This window comes from Muntiacus reevesi, chromosome 6 (assembly GCF_963930625.1).
Source record: "Muntiacus reevesi chromosome 6, mMunRee1.1, whole genome shotgun sequence".
NCBI lineage: Eukaryota > Metazoa > Chordata > Mammalia > Artiodactyla > Cervidae > Muntiacus > Muntiacus reevesi.
In genome coordinates this window covers 15,555,108-15,576,190 of record NC_089254.1, presented here as the reverse complement: position 1 = coordinate 15,576,190, position 21,083 = coordinate 15,555,108, and the positions used below count along the sequence as shown (strand labels likewise).

Genomic DNA, 21,083 nt, shown 5'->3' with positions numbered 1-21,083 from the left:
TATCCAAAGTCCTCAAGGATGAGTTTCTCGGTTTCCTGCCAAAGTTTCTTAATTTCCTCACTACCTCTTAAGGTTTTGGTGTAAAAATTAGATTTGATTAACCTTTTGGTGTAATAACCATGTAAGAAAGTACTTCTGTGTTTAGTAACATTGTGAATGTTTGCATACACTTGTTTGCGCTCTGATGTCTTAAATCTTTTTGAAAGCCATGAGTAAAACGGCTCTTTGAACGCCTGTGCCTTTTAGCAGTTATCCCTGGGACTTACACAATCGATATCCCCAAGACAAGTCAGTTGTAAATAAGATGCAGCAGAAGTATTGGGAAACGAAGCAGGCCTTTATTAAAGCCACGGGGAAGAAAGAAGATGAGCACGTTGTTGCCTCGGACGCAGACCTGGACGCCAAGCTAGAGGTGAGCACTTCATGACCCTTGACCCCAGTATGGCCAGCTTGCTGGGGTCAGAGTTCTGAGAGTGTGTCCACAGAAGCAAGCATATAGGTGTGCTTTGGATTTGAAAACATATTGCAAGCAAACTCGTTCATGAGGAAAATCTAGGATCAGATCAACTGAATTCCAGCATATTTTTTTTAAACCCACAAATTGTTCTGTAACCACCAGTATGCCTCAGTTAATTCATTTTTTAAACACTTTATTGAAATGGATGGAATCTGGTAAATTCTCCATGAATGTTTATTGAAAAACATTAACTCAAAGAGCCAGTGCTATTATAGATAGCAATGCTAGGGTCAGACAAATGTTTACATTTAAAGAAAAAAAAGGATGACAGCAAAAAGTCCTGGAACGTGAGTCTAATAAGGTTGTGTTGAATCCTGGAAAATTCAAGAGTGAATTAACTAATATTTAGTTCGACTAGTTAATAACACACTAAGCTGAATTAGTAGCTGATTGACTCTCAAATAACTGGTGAAAGGGCCACTAGTTCCCTACCTTGCTGGACATTCTGCTGATACTTTAGATCAAAATTTTAAAAAGCATTTGCTGTACATCAGAAGCTAACACAACATTGTAAACCAACTATGCTCCCAAAAAAATTAATTTAAAAAAATTTAAAAGCATACTTATCGCTTCTGGGAATGAGAGGGCAGAGAGAGAAATAGTGTGTTATGTGGTCTGATAAGAATTCAGATGATATCAAAATATAAGCTACAGTTCATGAGCTGAACACTTAATGAGAGGAAGGTCAGAAGTTCAAGATTTCAAAAAGCGTTCTGAGAAGGGTGTGGCCAGGATGGTGCAAACCATGCTTATTCTGGAAAAGAGAGGCTGAAGGGGCGATGTTAGTCACCGATTCTCTGGTATGGGCTGTCACGTGGATGAGGACAAGGTTCATCCTGTGTGCCTGCGGGTAGAACGAGACCCAGGGCCACTATTCCCCGAGCTCCTCTCTCATGGAATTATCTCAAGTGTTCATTTGCCTGCCCTCTCTCCATCAGGGGTCAGATTCCATGTCAGCCTTATTCACTATTGTATACTCAGCCAGACACACACATTCAGTAAGTATCCAGTGAATAAGTATGCACGGTAATACAAGTAACATGAGTTCCCAACCCTCTCTCCTGTGGGTGGGATTGTTCTAACCAAAGCCAGGCATGACAGAGATGTTCTAGTAGAGATTCCTGCAGCAGAGAAAAGAAGAACCAGGAGGCCTCTATTCTTTTTTTTAAGAGATAATATACTTTGAGGGGGGGTGCGTGTCCCATGGCATGTGGGATCTTAGTTCACTGACCAGAAATTGAACCTGCATCCCCTGCATGGAAGCGTGGAGTCTTAACCACTGGACCACCAGGGAAGTCCCAAGGCCTCTATTCTGATTTTAGTATATTCTAAATAGAATTGAAATGATTGTAAGTTGTATATGCGTCTCACATCTTATAGATTTATTTTTTCCCTCTTAACAACCTAGTAAGTACAAGCATTATTCAAATTTAATATGTTAATTTCTACTAGGTGAAACAAAATACAGTAATTTAATGTTTATATTTAGGCCCTTGCAGGAGCATTTTCAGACTTCCCAGGTGGCACAAGTGGGAAGAACACACCTGCCAATGCAGGTTGATGTAAGAGGCACAGAGTCCATCCCTGGGTCAGGAAGACCCCCTGGAGGAGGGCGTGGCATCCCACTCTAGTAGCCTTCCCTGGGAGATCCACGGACCGAGGAGCCCGGCGGGCTGCGGTCCATGAGGAGGCAGAGTCAGACACTGAAGCACGCAGAGTCAGACTGGAGCAACTTAGCATGCATGCACGCACACCCTACGTGACCAAGATTCGTCATGTTAAGCGTTCTTAAGAGTGGTTTTTAATCTTTTCATATGCACATGAAATATGCATATGTATATATGCATAAGTCCATTTTTGTTAGAACATTTGGGCATATTTACCATGAAGCCAGTCTTCTGTTGACTCAAACAATGAGGTGCTCTGTAACAGCAGTCCTAACGGCTCCATCACCGCGGCCAGTAGGCCAGGGGTGAGGGGGGACAAGCTGTGCCCTCCTCCCCTGGTGGCTCTTCAGGGGCGCAGGGTTTGTCTGCCAGGTTTTTTATTGATACCAGCACTGGTCTCTGGGTCAGTGGACAGAGGGTGGAGAAAGTGTGATGTCTCTGAACTATCTGCTCTCCTTTAAAAAAAAGATACTGGAGTATAGTTGATTTACAACTGTTTTATCTTCTCTTGAACTGTCTCTGTTTCTCAAGCAAAGACCAGAACCGCCAGAAGTTAAAATCTAGTTAAATTCTTCCCCCTCTAGCCCACCTGCTTTCCCCTTAATTTTCTCTGTTATGGCCATGGCGTGACATATTAGGTTTCTTCTACATGTATTTTATGAAATAATTGGGAAAAGAAGAGTGATAGGGCCTGCTAGCTAAACTCCATTTTACCAGATGTCTTCAAAGCAGACAGAACATTCAGCTGATTGATTTTTGTTTGTTTTTATAGAGTTGTTTAAGTATGCATTAGGATCATAGAATAAGCTAATATCGTGTTTTAAATATGATGCTTAATTGACAGATCCTCCATTTGGGAAAAAAGACAGCAAGTGGTAAAAGAAATAAATTAGATTATGAATGAATATTGGGTCTCTGGTTTACCAAGTCCTCTAATGGGCCCTGCACTTAGGATTTCTGTTTTTCAGCTATTATTTGAGTAATCTGAAGGAAATCATCTTTCTGCAGATCTCATTTTAGATTGCAGAGATGATGAATTCTAATAAATATAGAAAAACAGGAGCATATTTAAAAGCTTTAGTCACATTTTCTGTTTAGTACATCACATAACACCAAGCATACTTAGGCATATGATCTTGTTTTTAGTGGGCAAATCAGACATTATGGTTATATTCAGTGTAGTTGTTTTTTATTTCACTGCTGCCTGTTTTATTTAGCATTTTGTTTGTTTGTATTTTTATTCTAGCTGTTTCACTCAATTCAGAGAACCTGTCTGGACTTGTCTAAAGCAATTGTACTCTATCAAAAGAGAATATGTTGTAAGTATGCCTTAAGTATGAATATTGACCAAATAGTAAGATATTGGATATTTTGCCTTAATGTATACATTTATATGTTTAGGAGACAAGACAAGAAAGCTAATGTTTCAGTCTGTCTATCTTTGCTCTTTAATTGGTAGGTTGGGGGTCTTTAAAAATTTTATCAGAAATTCTTTACATAGGTTGTTTATCTCTCAGTGCAAGTACAATAACAGAAGAGTTTTGCATTGAGTCTACCATGGCTAAGTATGTGCCATTTCTTTTCCTAGTTATAAAAAGTTTTCTCAGTTTTATATCATGGGATTTGAAATTTTGGAGCTGTTACTATTTGATTGCCTAGGCTCTCTTTTGTGTAGTTTTGTTCCTTTTAATATGACCAAATAAAGAGAGAAGGCACATACAGTTAATCCATTGACTATATTTTGTTGACAGCACTTCTTCCTGAACATTTTTTATGTCAGATACTGGTTTTCTTAGGGAATAAGGTTTTCCTATGGTCATCCCATCTGACAATCATTACCAACAGAGGTGTCTCTGAAATGCTAAATATCAAGTTGTACGTTGCTTTGTTTTTAAGTTTCCGTGTGGAGAGCGTTTAAGAGTACAATTTCTGTATTTCCGAGACTAACCTATGAGAAGTTTGTTTCTGACTCCTCAAGCCCCTTTCCAGTAATCCAAATTAACAGGTGGCCATTTTCCTTTATTAGTAATCTTTTATGAAGACTATTTTGAGGAAGTACAAAATCCTAGGATTTAGAGGCAAAATTTGGCAAATTATCTGTGTTACTAATTACCAGGTATTTGAACTAAGATGTCTCCAGAGCTATCACTCCAGAGTCTTCAGGCATGAGATAGTCCAGACACGTGGCACACTGCCTCCGATGTGTCTCTGTCCCACATCCCGTCAGTCACAGCTGCTGGGCAGTTTTATCATCTAGTTTGCTTTCCAGTTCTCCTTCCTCTGCCTCTTCATGGCCACCGCCTTCATTCAGGCCACCGTCATCACTCTCTTCCTTGACGGGCGGCATCATCTTCCTAACTGGTCTCTCCGCCCCTACTTTTGCCTCCTCCAGCTCATCATCCACACGGTAGTCAGAGAGCATTCAGCCAGCTCCCAGAGCTCCCAGAGGTCAAAGCTGGGGTGATCTGAGCAACAACATAAATGATGGATAGTATTAGGTTATAACCCATGAAGTGAGATAATGTCCCTCAAGTGTGTGTATAGAAATAAGCAAAGAAATGGGGGAGAAGAAATAGTTCCTCCTTATAAAATAAATGAGATTAATCTAGAAAGAATGAGGGAACCACAAAATCACCTAATGGTGATTCTGTCACACCCACAGAAAGAATTGTGACATGCAAGATTCCCAGAAAGATGTTATAATTAGTGAGTGAAAGTTTGAGAAGGGACTGCATCTTTGTACAGTCTTCTGAATTTACCCCCAAGATTTTTAACAGTTACAAAAGGAAAAAGAATCTTAATTTTACAGTGGGGAAATCCAATAGACATGACATGAACCAAGTGATAGGGCTTAGTTAATATCACCAGTAATGATGTGTGTTGATCTCCTGTAGCCCTGATATCTTACACTAAGAAGGAGACTCTACTTCTGCTGTTTCCTTCCACCAAATCTATAAATAACCCCAGTCTAATTGTGAGAAAGCAAATAAACTCAAATAGAGGACAGACCACAAGACACCTGACCAGTGCTCTTAAAGGGTACCAAGGTCATAAAAGTCGAGAAAGACAGAGAAACTGTCACAGGTTAAAGACCAAACAGACTTGACAACTCAATGCAATGTGGGATCCTGGAACAGAAAAAGGACATTAATGGGAAAACTAGGAAAATCCACTCAGATTGTAGTTTAAATAGTACTACTGTATCGGTGGTATTTTCCTAGTTTTGATCAGTGTACAACGGTTGTATGAATTTCCCTGGTGGCTCAGTGGTGAAGAATCTACCTGCCAGTCCAGGAGATATGGTTTCATTCCTGGGTCAGGAAGATCCCCTGGAGAAAGACATGGCAACCCACTCTAGTATTCTTGCCGGGGAAATCCCATGAACAGAGGAGCCTGGCAGGCTACAGTCTATGGGGTCACAAAGAGTTGGACATGACTTAGCAACTAAACAACCACAATAACAACCATAGTTATGTATGCTGCTAATGTTAGGGGAAGAAGGATACACAGAAACTCTGTATCCTATTTACAGTTTTCCTATCAGTCTAAAATTATTTCAAAATAAAGGTTTTTTTTTTTTTTTAAGTACATTGGATCATATTGTTCCTCTGCTGAGAAGCCTCCAGTAGCACTTAATGTAAGATGTACACCTCCATACCACGGGTTACAAATTCCTACTGGATCTGACCCAGCTCACCACTCCAGCTACTTTCGCTCTTACACACCACGTGACCTGAGGACTTTTGCACTCAGCTCTTCCTCCATCTGGGATGTCCCTGTCCTCACTGTCTCAAGTGGCCCCTTATCTCAGAGCTCAGCTTATTGTTCTCCTGCTCAGAGACACCTTGCCTGACCACCCAGCCCAAAACAGTTACCTGTCCCTCTCTCTTACGCCCCATCCCCACCCCCCCATCTGGCATTTTACTTTTTGTGTGTTGAGTTTTGTACTTTTTATATTCTGTCTCCTGTTTCTTGTACCTAAGCTGCATCAGCAGGGTCCTTGTGTGTCTCATCCATCTCATTATTTCCAGTGGCAAGAACAGTGCCTAGTACAATGAGATCATCTATAAATTTGTGCTAAGTGAATTAATGCTGCCAAGCTAATTGGTTTTATAGTTCTTTGGTTCCCTTTTCAGGGCACATCTGAAAATCTAATCAGCAATTAAATATGAATAGGTTTTTATTTGTCTCTGAATTAAGTCCTCGTTAAGTGAAACCTTGTAAGTAGGAACATTAAGAGTGATCTGATACCTGTGTTGCAGCTGAATTTTAGACTTTATAAATTTATTTCAGTATTTGGATTTTAAAATTGAATTTAAAGAATGAACATCCCTTCTTAGAAACTGGAGCCAGAGGCCCCTCAAACGTCCCGCCACCCTCTGAGCAGCCCTGTCCCGTTGATCAGAGTCCAGCTCTTAAAAGGAAGCCTGTCTGACACCCCACGTTTAATCCTCAAGTGTGGAAAGTAGCCAAAACTGAATTCTCAAATGCTCCAACCTACTTAGGTTTGTATAGCAAAGAGTACATTTCACCAGCCTTATAGTCCCTGGGCTGGGAAGATCCCCTGGAGAAGAGAATGGCACCCCACTCCAGTATTCTTGCCTGGAGAAGCCCATGGACCGAGGAGCCTGGCGGGCTACAGTCCATGGGGTCGCGGAGAATCGGACACTACTAAGCGACTAGCACTGCTAACACACATAGTCATTTAGGGCCATACATTGGTTTTCTTCCTGGCCTTGAGCTCCTGTGCTCATCTGTATGTGACTTGAGGCTTGAAGGTAAAGAAGGTGGCAATAGCCTCACACTGTTGTAAGCAAAAATATGAAATTGTTCCTAATGGTGCAGTTGAGTGAGTCCCAAGTTAGTAAGTGGAAAGGAAGAAGAATGGAAGGTAGTAAAAAAAAAACAATAACACTTCTTATAGGAATTTTTTAAAAACTACCTAGAACCATGACATATATGTAAGTATCAGATAAGCATGTAAAGTGAAGTAAAGTATACAGGGATAACAAGTCTAAAATTATAGTTAATTCAGTTTCACAAGCATTTAATTAATGCCCTGAATAAGACTTTTCTGCTCAGCCTCGGGAATCCATCGTTTGGATGAGGTCCCTGTCGAGAAAGCTGGGATTCTTGTGGGAAAAATAGACACGTGCCCACCCGCAGACACTCCAGGGCCAGGTGCCGAGAGGGCACTGCTATCACAGAGGAGGGGTCACCCGCTTCACAGAGGAAATAGCTTTTGAGCAAGGCTTTGGCCAATGCACTTGATTTTGAGAAAACAGAAGACGAAAAAGGATAGTCGTTCACCATCAGGAAAAACCTCTTCTCCGTAGAATGTTGATCGTAAACTGCAGTCACAGGTTAATAGGGAAGCAGTAGCAGCTTTAACATTCACCTTTGGGTTACTGATTCCTGGCTAGTGTTTTCTGGTTATTGCTGGGGACGTTGTGTCAGGGGCGGGGTGCATCCTGAAAGAGGTCTGGATTGTTCATGAAAACAGACAAGAATCCGGGTGGCATTTAGAAAACATTTTTAGAGACAAGTGATTGGAAAATGCATCAATACAAAGATGTGAAATGAGAGTAATGTTCAAAGCACATCCCTATCAAAAGCTGTGCTTAGAGAAAAAAGCATTCAAAGAAGCTCAGTGTCACTGCTTGCCTGTGGCTCAGCTGTCAGTGAGCGTGTATTCAGACCAGTGGCTGCAAAACAGCGCGCACATCCATGGTGTGGGTGCACCACATTGATTAAGTCAGTCCCCATGGTAGAGAGAGAAAGAGTGTGTCGCTATTGTAAATAACTGTGCTATGATTATATCTATATATATATATATATGTATCTGTGCCCATTTTACTACTTCCTCAGGATGTACTCCTATCAGAACTACAATGTCAAAAGATAGATACAATTTTGACTTTAAAGAAATGTTTTTTAGAGATTCTTTAAAAAAGAAAAAGAAAATCTGTGCTTTATTTTGTTTGTCAGTTGTTTGGCTACACCTTGTAGCCTGTAGGATCTCAGTTCCCTGACCAGGGATCGAACCCACGCCCCCTGCATTGGCAGCGCAGAGTCCCAACCACTGGACCGCCAGGGAAAACCCACAGTTCTGACTTAAATATTTACGGCCAGATCAGTCGGCAGAGAGCTTGTGGCAGCCCTTTTCTTATCAGTAGTGCCCTCTGAGGTTGTCTTTGGAAACAAGGCCAAATGCACACAAATATTGAATCACTTTTATCGTACATCTGAAACTAATACAATGTTGTATGTCAGTTATACCTCCATTTTATGTTTACAAACTGTAAGGTCAAAGTTAGGCATAACCAATTCAGATTTGATTCCAGCTCTGCATTTTAAAAATCCGCCAAGTCATCACCTTGATTACCTGCTGCTGCTAAGTTGCTTCAGTCGTGTCCGACTCTGTGCGACCCCATAGACGGCAGCCCACCAGGCTCCTCCGTCCCTGGGATTCTCCAGGCAAGAACACTGGAGTGGTTGCCATTTCCTTCTCCAATGCATGAAAGTGAAAAATGAAAGTGAAGTTGCTCAGTCGTGTCTGACTCTTAGCGACCCCATGGACTGCAGCCCACAAGGCTCCTCCATCCATGGGATTTTCCAGGCAAGAGTACTGGAGTGGGGTGCCGTTGCCTTCTCCGGCCTGATTACCCACATACCCTCTATCTCCACCCCCCTCTTCCCACCAAATACTTGTGTCACGGATAAGATATTTGAATTGCTGTAGAGTCAAGTGGAATGTTATTCAGAAGGCAGAGATCAAAAGGCCAGCAAGAAGGAATAAAAGGAGGAAACGGGCCCTATAGGCAGCCACAGAAGATTCCCACAGTCATACTCCACAACCCAACTTTTTCATTTCAGCCCAGAGCAGTACATTATCGGCTCGCTTTTCAGGATAGAGGTCATTTTCTGGTTCTGGTTACCGGGCAGCAAACGTACTGACAGATGTGCTGAAGTGAATTTGATCTCTCATTTTGTCAGTGGAAGAACAGCATGAACGTTAAATGCAGGGGTGGGGGGCCTACCTCACAGCCTGCCACTTGGATTTAATTTCATCTCGTCTTTGTCTCTAGAAGAGAGAGGACCTTGTGATTTGCCTCTTTCCTTTCCTCTGTGATAAAAGTGTTCATTGTTCATGGCTCCTTTCACTCTTTTCTCCATCAGTCTTGTCTCAAGAAGAAAACGAACTGGGAAAATTTCTCCGGTCCCAAGGCTTCCAAGATAAAACCAGAGCGGGAAAAATGATGCAAGCGACAGGAAAGGCCCTCTGCTTTTCTTCCCAGCAAAGGTGTGTGGCCTTCAGTGGGCTCTGCTGATGGCGATCGAGGGAGGGGGAGTCTCCTGAGAATCTGGGACCCACTCACTCATGAAGGGAACCTGCCCGGGGTCTTTAGAAGGCCCTTGTCGGAAATTGATGGCCTCCTCTGTTCACAGTTGTTAGTCTGTATTCAACTCTAAGATAACATATATACTCTTTTTCCTTCCCTATTAAGTTTTTAAAATGTTTTCACGTCTCTTCTGGTGTATAGTCATACACCAATCCTGTGAGTGCTGTCCTAGGCTTATAGTCTGACCTCTTGCCTTGTTTGTGGCAATCTGTCTGGGCCACTTCCAGCAGGAGCCTGATGAGAAGGGGCAGAAGGGTTCGCTCACTGCTCTCGGAGGCAGTTGACTTGAGAGGGGTGCCCTTCAAGATGCTCTCTATAGTTTTGCTCAGACGCTGGGGCAGCAGCATCAGCAGCCTCATTGGAGGAGAGCTTATTAGAAATGCAAAATACAGCCCCCCACCCCGGAACTGCTGAATCCATATCTACACTTTAATGGGTCCTCCAGTTGTTTTCCATGTGCATTCAAGTTTGAGAAGCTCTGGGCCAGAGAGAATTGTAGTAAACCAGTGACTTTCCTTTTTAACACTCCTATGACTCATGTTCAGGGTTAAACAGGTGCCACTGCAGAGACACACTTGGTTTCTGAGGTGGTGACGTTCCTTCTCTCCTCCTCCTTCCCCGGTAACTAAGAAGCCCCCTTCCCCCAGTGTCATTCACTAAGATTAGGCAAACTTTATACCGAAATGTTACACCTAAATAAGGCTTGGGGGCAGTCTCCAAAAATATTTGGGCTACAAAAATTTCACTCACCCAGACTGCCCAACAAATTAACTGTCTCTTGTTAATTTCTCCTTACTGCCTTTCTCTCACAGTGGGCCAGGAGCAGACCATCACCTGTCCTTAGGAAGACCCAAGAAAGCTGGGGTAGAAAAAAGAGGTCAACTGTGTCCATTTTTCAGTGGTCCCCCATCGTGGGAATTTTGGTTCTTTCTAATGACATTTGGACCCCAACTTTCATGGTTGAATGGAAAATTTTCCAAGAGTTCCCTACCCCAGCTTTTCAAGAAAAGTGTTTGTTTATAATCTTGAATTGTACCTTTTAGTCTTATTTATAACTATATTCCTTGTAAAAATAATACATCCTCATTCTAGGAAAATTTTAAAACAGGAAAAAACAAAAGGAGAAAATTAAAAACAATTCAAATTTTGCAAATAGAGACTGACTCTCTTTTAACCCCTTGATACAGATACATTCAGTGCTTACATGCTTTCTGCAGTCTTACAAGGATCATTGATTCTTGAAAAACCTTTAATGAATTCTCATGTATATGGTTATCACAAATTTCAGTGGGAAAAATTCTTATACATACCTTCATGCTAAGATTAACATCCTTTTATGGGAAAGAAACCAAATACTTGGACATAATCACTCCAAGAGTTACCATTACTGATCATATAACTTTATAACATTGCTATCCAATTACATAGTTTCATACTTATGTAGCAAGCTATCTCAGAAAGCATATGGCACCTTAAGTTCATATAATCTACCTTTGGATACAGACAAAAGCATTAAAGCAATGCAAATGATACTGGAAAGTATCATTACAATAAACCTGTACAGCATACAGCAAACTGCCCTGTATCCATAAATTAATGCGGCTTGCCCAATGTTGCAATTTGAAAGATGGCTTCCTACAAGATGGCTCTGATGCCATGATACTCAAGTACTCACCAGGCACATGAACGCGAAACGAGTGCTCTGCACAGTGAAGAAAGAAGGAGGATGATGTAAACTCTCATAAAGTCAAATTCTCAAACCTCAAATGGACATAACTTGGGCTTTGCCAGAATATATTTTTAATGTAAACAGCATTATACCACATAATTTTGTATAGTACTGCATACTGATTATTTAGCAAATTGGTTTCTGACCAAATAATCCTGCTTTTTATGTCCATATATACATTTTATAAAACATCCATAGCATAGTATTTCATCATCTGGGCATGTCATGATGCATTTATCCCAGGCCCTCTGTCCACTCTGTGTCATTTGTACCTTTTCCTACTAAAGAATAAACATCTTTGGACTAGACTTTTAGGTATTCTATTGATTATTCTCATTGGGTTGATTTTAATGAATGGAAACATGGGCTGGTCTTTCACTGAAGCTTGACATTTCCAGTTATTGAATTTTTTCTTGGTCTAGACTCAGTCCCTTGTACCACAAGTGAATGGGTTTTCACCTTTCTGATTTTATGTGAAGCAAGTTACAGGAAAAAATGATGTGACTTTACACACCTTTTTCTGTTCTTCAAGATATTAACATCTATCATCATGTCATTACATCCTCACAGGTTTCTAACTGTACAATAGTCCAAGAAATGGAGACTATTTTATTCACAAGACTCTGTATCAGCCAGTTTTGTAAAGCTGGCAAATTCTAAAAGCAGAGACAGAAGAGACCAGAAATGAACGGGATCCTTAGAGGGACAGCTGAGGGCTCTTTCTTTAAATAGGAGTCTCCAATTTTATAAACCTTCACACCAGCGTTAGTTTTACTCACTTTATTTGGTAGTCATTGCTACAACAGCCCATTCAGTTTGATGAAAAATAACTATTAAATTTAATCCAGTGGTGATAAAACACAAGCTTACTTTATGGCACAACAATACATCTTTGAAAACAACCCACAACATCTAGGTAGGCTGATGTGAGCCAGCTATTTTTAGAGAAGTGCTGAATATTTAATAAGGATGCTTTACAGACGAGGAAAACTGGAGAAAATAGTAAAGGGAATCTTTTTTCTTTTGAATAGTTTGTTGTGCCATCTATAATCTTAGAGTGCTGTGTACATGTGAGGCGGACTTCAGCTCACTGACATCGTTATTCCCTTCAGCTTAACAAGTTTGCCCTGAAATTGAGATGTAAATACTAATCTTTTATTTTTTGAACCTATGCCCTGCAACTTCATGGAGATGACTGTATTTTAAGTGTATAATTCATCTGACATTACTCCTTTTGAGGAGGAAGATGGAAGAAGCAGTATCCTCCTCCCCCTCCCAAATAAATATTTTATCCAAATTTTGATATTCTTCCTGGGTGGGGAAGATCCCCTGGAGGAGGGCATGGCAACCCACTCCAGTATTCTTGCCTGGAGAATCCCATGGACAGAGCAGCCTTATGGGCTCCAGTCCATAGCGACGCAGAGTCGGACACGACTGAAGTGACTAAGCACACAAACATTTTTAGCTGAATAAACGGTGGTATGTTACGAACAATATTACGTTATCTTATACTCACTTTGTTGTATCATATACATTCATTTCTGATACAGTATCCTTAAGTTTTCTAAAATGAGAATCAAATCACATGGCGTATCTGGAAGCGCCCAACAGAGTAGACCCTCAGTAAATGTACTTGTCCCCTTCCTAGACCATTTAATGATGCTTCTGCTTGCCCTTCGTTCTCTGTGACTACTGAAGCAAAGAGCAGACGCCCTGGCCTTCACAGAGTGATCCAGAATGACCTCATCGCGCCCATGCCCATCCCTTCTCAAAGGGCCAGGCTTCAGGGAGGCAGAAGGCAGGGAATGGCCAAGGGCAGAAACGGGAAATGGTCATTCCTTGGTGTTCCTCTGTGAACAAAAGATGGGTTCCAGCTTTAAAGAAGTACTCTGCCCAGGCATGAGACCATCCCCAATAATACAGATGGAGAGACTCCCCAGTGATACCCTTAAGTAACAGGAATTAGCTTGGATAACCGTCTCCTGGTTGACTTAGAAGTTACATGCATTTCAGTTTCTACGTCTGCAGATATTTCTGCAGCCTGGAGTATGTTTCACGCACTGTTCTAACTTGTGAATTTAAGATCGGTAAGTTGTCAAGGATTCAGATTGCTGGCCCTCTTGGTTTCAAGACTGTGGCCTTCCCCTCTGGTCTAGGTTGGCTCTGAGAAACCCTCTGTGCCGCTTTCACCAAGAAGTGGAGACTTTCCGGCACAGGGCCATCTCCGACACCTGGCTGACGGTGAACCGCATGGAGCAGTGCCGGACTGAATACCGAGGGGCGTTACTGTGGATGAAGGACGTGTCCCAGGAGCTTGATCCAGACCTCTGCAAGCAGATGGAGAAGTTCAGGAAGGTAGGAGATTTCATGGGGGTTCCCGAAACGGGTACCTGCTGGAAGGTAATGAGACGTGAGTGATTTGAATCCCCCTAGTGAAGAAGGCGTAACTCAGAACACCAAGGAGGCAATTAATCATCGCTGGTGTCTCTGTCTGTGACAGAATACCAATTAATGTGATATATAATTCTCTAAGGATAAGATAGAAGAGACAGCTGGAAATTGCTGGGATTTGGTAACTGATTTTAATTGAAGTCAGATTTTCATATAATGTGCACTTTTTTGTAAGTCTGTCACTTCTAAATGCTTTTTCATGCATAACTAAAAATCAAGATTAGATCAAATGAAACTGGAAGGTGAGAACAGACTACTGGGGGAATCTTTTGTAATTGCTAATGAATATTGAAATTAATAGAATAATAATGTTCCTTTGTTTGATGAGAAGGTTTGGAAGCAGTGGGGTTGACTTGTAGGATTAAATAACGAGGCATTGACTCCATCTGCAGTAGACCCTTCACATATTTGTATGAGCAAAATAGGTAGCTGAGGAGATGGCTATGTTCTTAGATTTCCCTGAAATGAATATAAGCAGTAGAGGGACGATGTCTCACTGGTGTTTAGTGTCCCAAGTCCATTTAGCTCTTTGGAGATTGGGCATGCAAGGATATGTTACACCACTAGGTGGCAGTCATACACTGACTATGAAAATACAGAGGGGGTTTTTGTTGTGTATAATCTTGGTAGGTCTTTGTTTGATCTACTTGGGTATATTTCAGGGTATGAAAGACAACAAAAATCTAGCAAATGTTAGATTTGACATAATATTGTGTCAATTGTCTTACTCATTTCAAATGATCCATTTGTAACTGTGATATTGCTTAAAATCCCTAGATTTCTAAGTATATCCTTGCAGAGCAGTGGATGGGAAACCTTTCTGGTATGCAGGAGGTTAGATGGTGTGGGGAGGAGATGGGGGGATATATGGGGCGAGGGAAAGGAGGAACCTTCTGTTGCTTAAGAATAGGGTCACCAAATGTTGACCCAGGTATTAGATTGACAAAAATCCTTTTAAAAGGCAAGTTTTACTGTGGTTTGTCATTTGGAATCCCTCTTTATGAAGGGACTCAGAGACCATTTTCTTTCTGATCATAGATGACATTAGTGTTTTCTCAGTAGCCAGTTCCTCAATAAGACAAGTTTCTGAGCTCATGGAAAATCAGACCTGAAAAGTTCCTTAAAGATGAGTTAGTGAAAGAGAAAACAAAGGCCCCAAAATAGTAAATAAAACTTTCCAACGGTTGATAGCTAGATGTTGGAGAGCCCAGGCTACATTAGAAATTTCCTGGCTTTTTAATCAGGCTGGTAATTTGGTTTGTCTTTGACATTTTATTTGGAGATTGGAAGAGGATGGAGTGGAAAGGTGAAAAAGGAAACAAAAACCCCAACATTATCTGCAGGGTGCAAACCAGTCACTCTATATTTACTACCTCCTTTAAGCCTCACAGGAACCAAGACACAGACTTAATTTTACAGAGGAGGAAAGTGATACCTAAGTAACTAGTACGGGATCAATGAAATGACAAGAAAATGAAAAATCAGAATCCTAGAAAATATGCATCATTTTTTCTTTAAGAGGAGGATAAAGGGGAGTTAAACAGCATACCTAAGATTGACAAAGGCATTTTCATAGTTACAACCCTCCTGTGGTTATTCATTCAACATAAATTTACTGAGCACTTTCTGTGTGCCTGGTAATAAATGTAAAATTATTCCGGAAGGCAGAAGAATTTTCATGTGAGATTGTATTTGTTCAGTTTTGTTACGAAGGGTGGTTACTAGCTGTGTAAGGATGAAATAAACCAAGAACGCTTCGTCATTGGTTTGAATGTCGAAACATTACCCACTCTCTAGTGCCATCTATCTGTTGATTTTGGAAAATATAGGGTTTTTTTTTTAATTCTTTGCCTTGCAGAAGTAGCTGAAGCAATGTCTTCCTCCACAATCCTGTGTGTGCTGGATTTAATTTATTAGCTGAACCTGGTGTACTTAGAATTTCGGGAAAGAATTTTTTTTTTTTTTTAAATGGAGTCTGTATGCAAGTGTATACTTGATTAGACTAGCCTCTCCATGAGGATAGGAACCAGTTTAGTTCTCTTTACTAACAATTCCCAGGCCAGCCCAGCACATGACTCTAGTTAGCACCCATATCATGGCCAGATGCTAGCCATGCCATTTGCATGCCAGATTCATGCCTTCTCATACCTGCAGAGCCTTCCCACCCCATGCAACTGACTTTATAATGTTTAGGGAATTGATATATATGGTTTTGCAAGTAAGAAGTAGCACTATGGGTTTGTGGCTTGCTGCCCTCTTCGGAATGAATTTAAAGTATGGAGGTTGCCGTTCGCTTGGAGTTCATAACATGAATCTTAACTTGGAGCCAGCCTTAGTGTTTTGTCCCAGCGGGATTCCGTTTTAAACAGAGTCTCCATTTATCTCTCCGGGAAAGTTACCGAAAGGCATTTCTGAGTCCCCTGCAAGAGTAGGAGTCACTGTGTGTGTTGGGGGGGGGGGGTGGTTAATTTCCTCAGAGCCAGCTGCCTGCTTCCTTTTTTTTTTTTTGGAGATATTTGTGGGTTTTTTTAAATTTCTTTTTAATTGGAGGATAATTGCTTTACAATCTTCTTCACATTTTAGCTGATGAATCCTGAATTAAAGTCTATTCTTTGAGTTCATACTTTCTGGGGAAACAAAATTCTAATTCATACCTCACAAGTGGGACCCCTCTGGTTGCAGTCTTTAGGGTACCCTCATATATCTATTCATTCATCCAACAAATGATATTGAAGGCCACCTCATGCCAGACCACATGCAGAGGGATACAGCGGTGAGTGAGCAGACACAAGGGCTGCCCTGCTGCCCCAGGCAGTCACGTGGAGACAGAGCAAGTACACATGGTGTGGTAAGATGAGCTGTAGCCCATGGTGTGGCAGGAACACCCCTGACCTGGCGGGCTTCCTGGAGGAAGTGGCATCTAAACCACCTGTGAAGGATGAGCCGGCAGGGGTGGGGGGGGCAGGACTGCAGAACAGAGTCCCAGTCTGAGGAGGCCATGTGGACAAAGGCCTTTGGGTGAAAGGAAACAACACATTTCGCTCCTTTTAGGCCCCTGCAACCAGAGGATGAAAAGCGAAGCGGGGGTGGGTCATGGTCCGGGCAGGTAAGCAGACCACAGCAAAAGGGACATCTCCCTGAGGGCCGGGGAGAATGAAGGGTGTTGAGAAGGGCAGACAGGTGATCCAACCTGCGCTCTCACAAGCCTGCTCAGATTCTAGTACGGAGCGGGGACTGAAGTGCCCGAGCCTTGAGGCTGAGCGAGCCGCAGACGAGACAGGGTGCCCAGGGAGCGAAGAGGGAAGTGGACCAGGGAGAAATGTCCTGTTCTGACCTCCACCAGACTCCACAGCAGCCCCACAGTTAATTACAGAGCCCTTCATTATTTTTTTAGAAACAAGCAGAATAATTTATATTATATAAATTTTATATATATATATTTATATTATATAAATTTATAATTTATAAATAAATTAATAGTGAGATCAAACGTACTTTCACTTCCAACTGAGGCTTTTTCCCCCTAGTGTTTTCGAGATGCTAAACTTTTTTTTTTTTAATGACACACAGTGAGCATGACTGACATGATGAATGAAAAACTTAAAATTAAACAAAGCAAATGATCTGTTTTCAGGCTGACACCCTTTGGGCACAGGGGCCTGGTGACAGAGCTCTGGGTGGCAGCGTTAACAAGCATTTATGAAGTGCTGTCTTTGGGGAGGGAGACACAAGGTGGGAAAACCTGATGCCGGCCCTCAAGAACGGCCCTGCTAGTCATCTGCTCCCTGCCAAAACGACCATGGTAAGCAAGACACCTGGAGAGTGGCGCCTCGTGGAGCTGCCTCCTGAAGACCGAATCATGGGAAATGGTGGATGCATTTCAATGGGTAGAGCTGGACTCCTGTTGGAAACCCTTCCTGACAGTGCAGTTCACCCCAGGAGGGAAATGGATGGGAGACAGGGCTACAGAGTATTTTATGAGCAGTTACAACATGTGATATATGTGCCCTTTGAAGGCAGAGTAAAAGGGTATAACTTAAAAATAGAAGTCAGCTTCTTGTAGCAGATTACATCAGCTTAAGTTGTGAGCTCACACAGCTTTTGCAGCCTGGTGCCCTTGAGAGAGTCCTCCTGTGGTCAATTAAGTGTCTTGTTTTTCTTGAAAGTCAGAAATGGGATAGAGGGTAATTATTCTAAATGGAATGAAAGCTGTGTTAGGTGTAAGAAAATAGTTCTGAATCCTCTAAAGAGATGAGATGGAAATGTCTATGCAGGCATTTGGATTAGCTGGAGTCCTTATAGACAAGGACAAGGGAACTGGCGTTTTAATGAGGGCCATTTATTAAATGTTTTAATGAAATCCTACAGCGTTCGTCTTGCATTTCATCACCATAATTCAAAAGGGTGTCGAAAAGGTATTATAAAGAGGGTGGAAGATAACACACGGGTGTTCTCAGGCTTGTAGCTATTTAAAGAGTGCTAGGTTTTGGAGAACTGAATTCACTGAAGTCGTATTATCAAAGGATATGTTACCATGAGAAGGTTTATTAACAAGTGGTGGTGGCTTAATAGGCGTCGGGTGCAGGGGGAGACCTTTTAGGGCCATCCGTCAGTGGTGTCCCATGCCCTCACTGTAGGTTTGGTCTGCAGAGCTTGGTCAAGGACTAGTAATGAGCAGTATTGACATCAGAAGGATTTTTCTTCCTGTGAACAAAGACTTGGGTTAATTAATTTGACAGTATCATTACTTACTGCTGAAATCATTGGTCTTTGTCAGAGGTCAGGCTCTTTCAGCAATTGAGGGCAGGTCCCGTGGGATCTGGAGATGCCAAGTAATGCAGGCAAGTCCCCGCTCAGCCATCTCCCCGTTCTGTGAGAAAGGCCTTTCCTTTCTGCCTGAGCCATCCAGCCTTTGGGCCTAAACCCAGCATTCTGATTCTGTTCAGGGCCAACCTCAGGGCTCCACCCAACGAGTCATGTCAAGCGAGTGCTGGAAACTGTCAGGATTGGGTCCATGCGACAAGCCAGCACGAAGTGTCTATAAAGGCCCCACTCGGGAGCTTTGCCCAGTTCGTATATAAAAGCAGAGGGAGCCCTATAATTCGAATGTTGATGCCGTTAATACTGTCCCAGAGGCATCTGAGACTATCCTCAGTTGTTTTCATTCCTTTTTCTTTATTCTGCTCTTCAGCAGTTATTCCCACCCTTCTGTCTTCCAGCTCACTTATCTATTCTTCTACCTCATGCGTGCTAAGTCACTTTAGTCGTGTCTGACTCTTTGCGACCCTGTGGACTGTAGCCCGCCAGGCTCCTCTGTCCATGGGATTCTCCAGACAAGGATACTGGAGTGGGTTGCCGTGCCCTTCCTTCTCCAGATCTTCTGCCTCAGTTATCCTCCAGTTAAGCGGAAAAAAAAAAAAGAATAAAGATTATATTTACCCTTACACTGTGAAAAAATAAAAAGAGTTCTTGTGAGGAAAAAAAAAAGAAAGCAGAGGAAGGATTTGACCCCTCACCACCCTGTCTCTTCTGGTTCTAAATTTCTCCGCACTGGCTTGAGTTCTTTGATGAGGTGAAAGTCCCTCCTGTAAAGCCAACACACGCTACGCTATCTGCTTCAGAGGCCTGCTTTCACTTGTTGCTTTTTGGCGTGTGCTGTGTGTCTGTTTTGGGTGTTTAGCTAGGGCGCCTGTTTTCTGTGGTGCCCGGGAAGGCTCGGTCTAGCCGCTAGTCTCCATTCCCCGGGCTGCTGTTTCTTGATGCTGCCTCAACACCATAGGAAATACACGCCGTGTTCACGTGGTGCAATGTGGAAAGGGTGACAGATGGTGATCCCCTTGCTTTCGTTTCTGAATTTCATGAGATATGAGGCCTTTGGGGCCCTGTGTGTCTTCATTGATTTTTCTTCACTGAACTTGAAGAGCAAAAGTTAATTTCAGGGTTAGGCCAAGACCATTTGGAAAAGCAGGCACAAAGCAGCTAACTCAGGGGAAGCTGGGTGCTGGCTCACTGCTCCTAGCGGTTGGAAATAGGACAAAGGAGCATGACCTCCGAGTGGGGTGGCTCTTCCCCCGGCCCCACGCTGCCTCCACCCTTGGTGGTGGCCTGGATTGGGGTGATGAGCCAGTGGCGATTTCCCATTCACCCAAGCAGGCGCAGGTGCTGGCTGAGCACCAAGCTGTCTTCCAGCTGTAAAATCATTAAGCTCTAAAATGGTGAAGCCCAGCAGCAGAGACGTATACGCACTGGAGCAGGGCGAACCTGACCTTTTGTGTCGCGTTTTCCTCGGACAAGCAAGTTACGGTCTTGTTGAATTTGTGTCCACGGGGTTGCTTCGGTTGTGTCTGACTCTTTGCGACCCCAAGAACCATAGCCCAACAGGCTCTTCTGTGCTGGAATTTTCCTGGCAAGAGTGCTGGACAAGGTTGCCGTGTCCCTTGTTGAGTTTACTTGGTCTTATTCCTGTTGCTTTAATCTTGGACTCTGGGGGTGGGAGGGGAAGGAGTATTTCACTCCTAATTTTTGGGTAGAGGAGCTCTTGGTGTTCACAGACTGTTAATATTTATCTCTTATTTAGATATTAATACTTCCACAAGGGTCAGAAGCCTGTACCCATGGGTGGGCCACCTAATCTTGCAAGCGTTGTTTATTTTTAACACAACCACGCCTTCATTTATTTATTGTCTGTGCCTGCTTTCACAATAGAATGGCAGAGTTGAGTGGTGGATGACAGAGACTGCAAAGCCAAAATATTTACATTCTGCCCCTTTACAGAAAAGCGTTTGCTGTCCCCTGATTCATCGGTACCTGCGGTACATGTTGAAGATGGTTTTATGTCATAAAACGTACCATCTTAACCATTTTTAAGTCTCCACTTCAGTAGTGTTAAGTATATGCACATTGTTGTATACCAGATCTCCAGAACTTTTCATCTCGAAAAACTGAAACTCTATACCCATTGGACAACCACCCTGCCTGAGCTCCCCCTCCCCAAGCCACTGGTACCTATCATTCTGCTTTTTGTTTTTAGGACTCTGATTACTTTAGATTATCTCAGGTAAGTGGAATAATGCAGTATTTGTCTTTTTGTGACCAGCTTATTGCACTTGGCATAATGTCTTCATGATTCATCCATGTTGTAGCATGTGGCAGGCTATCCTTCCTTCTTAAGGTTGAATGATACGCTGTTGTATGTACATTTTATTTATATAGACACATTTGAGTTTCTTCCATCCTTTGGCTTCCCTGGTGATTCAGATGATAGAGAATCTGCCTGCAATGCAGGAAACCCACGTTCTCTGGGTCGGGAAGATCCC

General features: G+C 42.4%; 1 protein-coding gene across 11 annotated transcripts in view; it reads left to right on the top strand.

The window, feature by feature from the left end:
* Positions 1 to 21,083, top strand: part of ICA1 (islet cell autoantigen 1) — a 160,156-nt gene that overhangs the window by 27,164 nt on the left and 111,909 nt on the right. For 8 of the 11 annotated variants that reach the window (XM_065938835.1, XM_065938838.1, XM_065938837.1 and 5 more), the window contains 4 exons: positions 247 to 412; positions 3,431 to 3,503; positions 9,364 to 9,487; positions 13,473 to 13,671. In XM_065938835.1, the coding sequence (XP_065794907.1) occupies positions 247 to 412; positions 3,431 to 3,503; positions 9,364 to 9,487; positions 13,473 to 13,671 (562 nt within the window). The remainder of the gene's footprint in view (positions 1 to 246; positions 413 to 3,430; positions 3,504 to 9,363; positions 9,488 to 13,472; positions 13,672 to 21,083) is intronic. The other 3 variants (XM_065938842.1, XM_065938840.1, XM_065938845.1) reach the window with 1 other exon arrangement.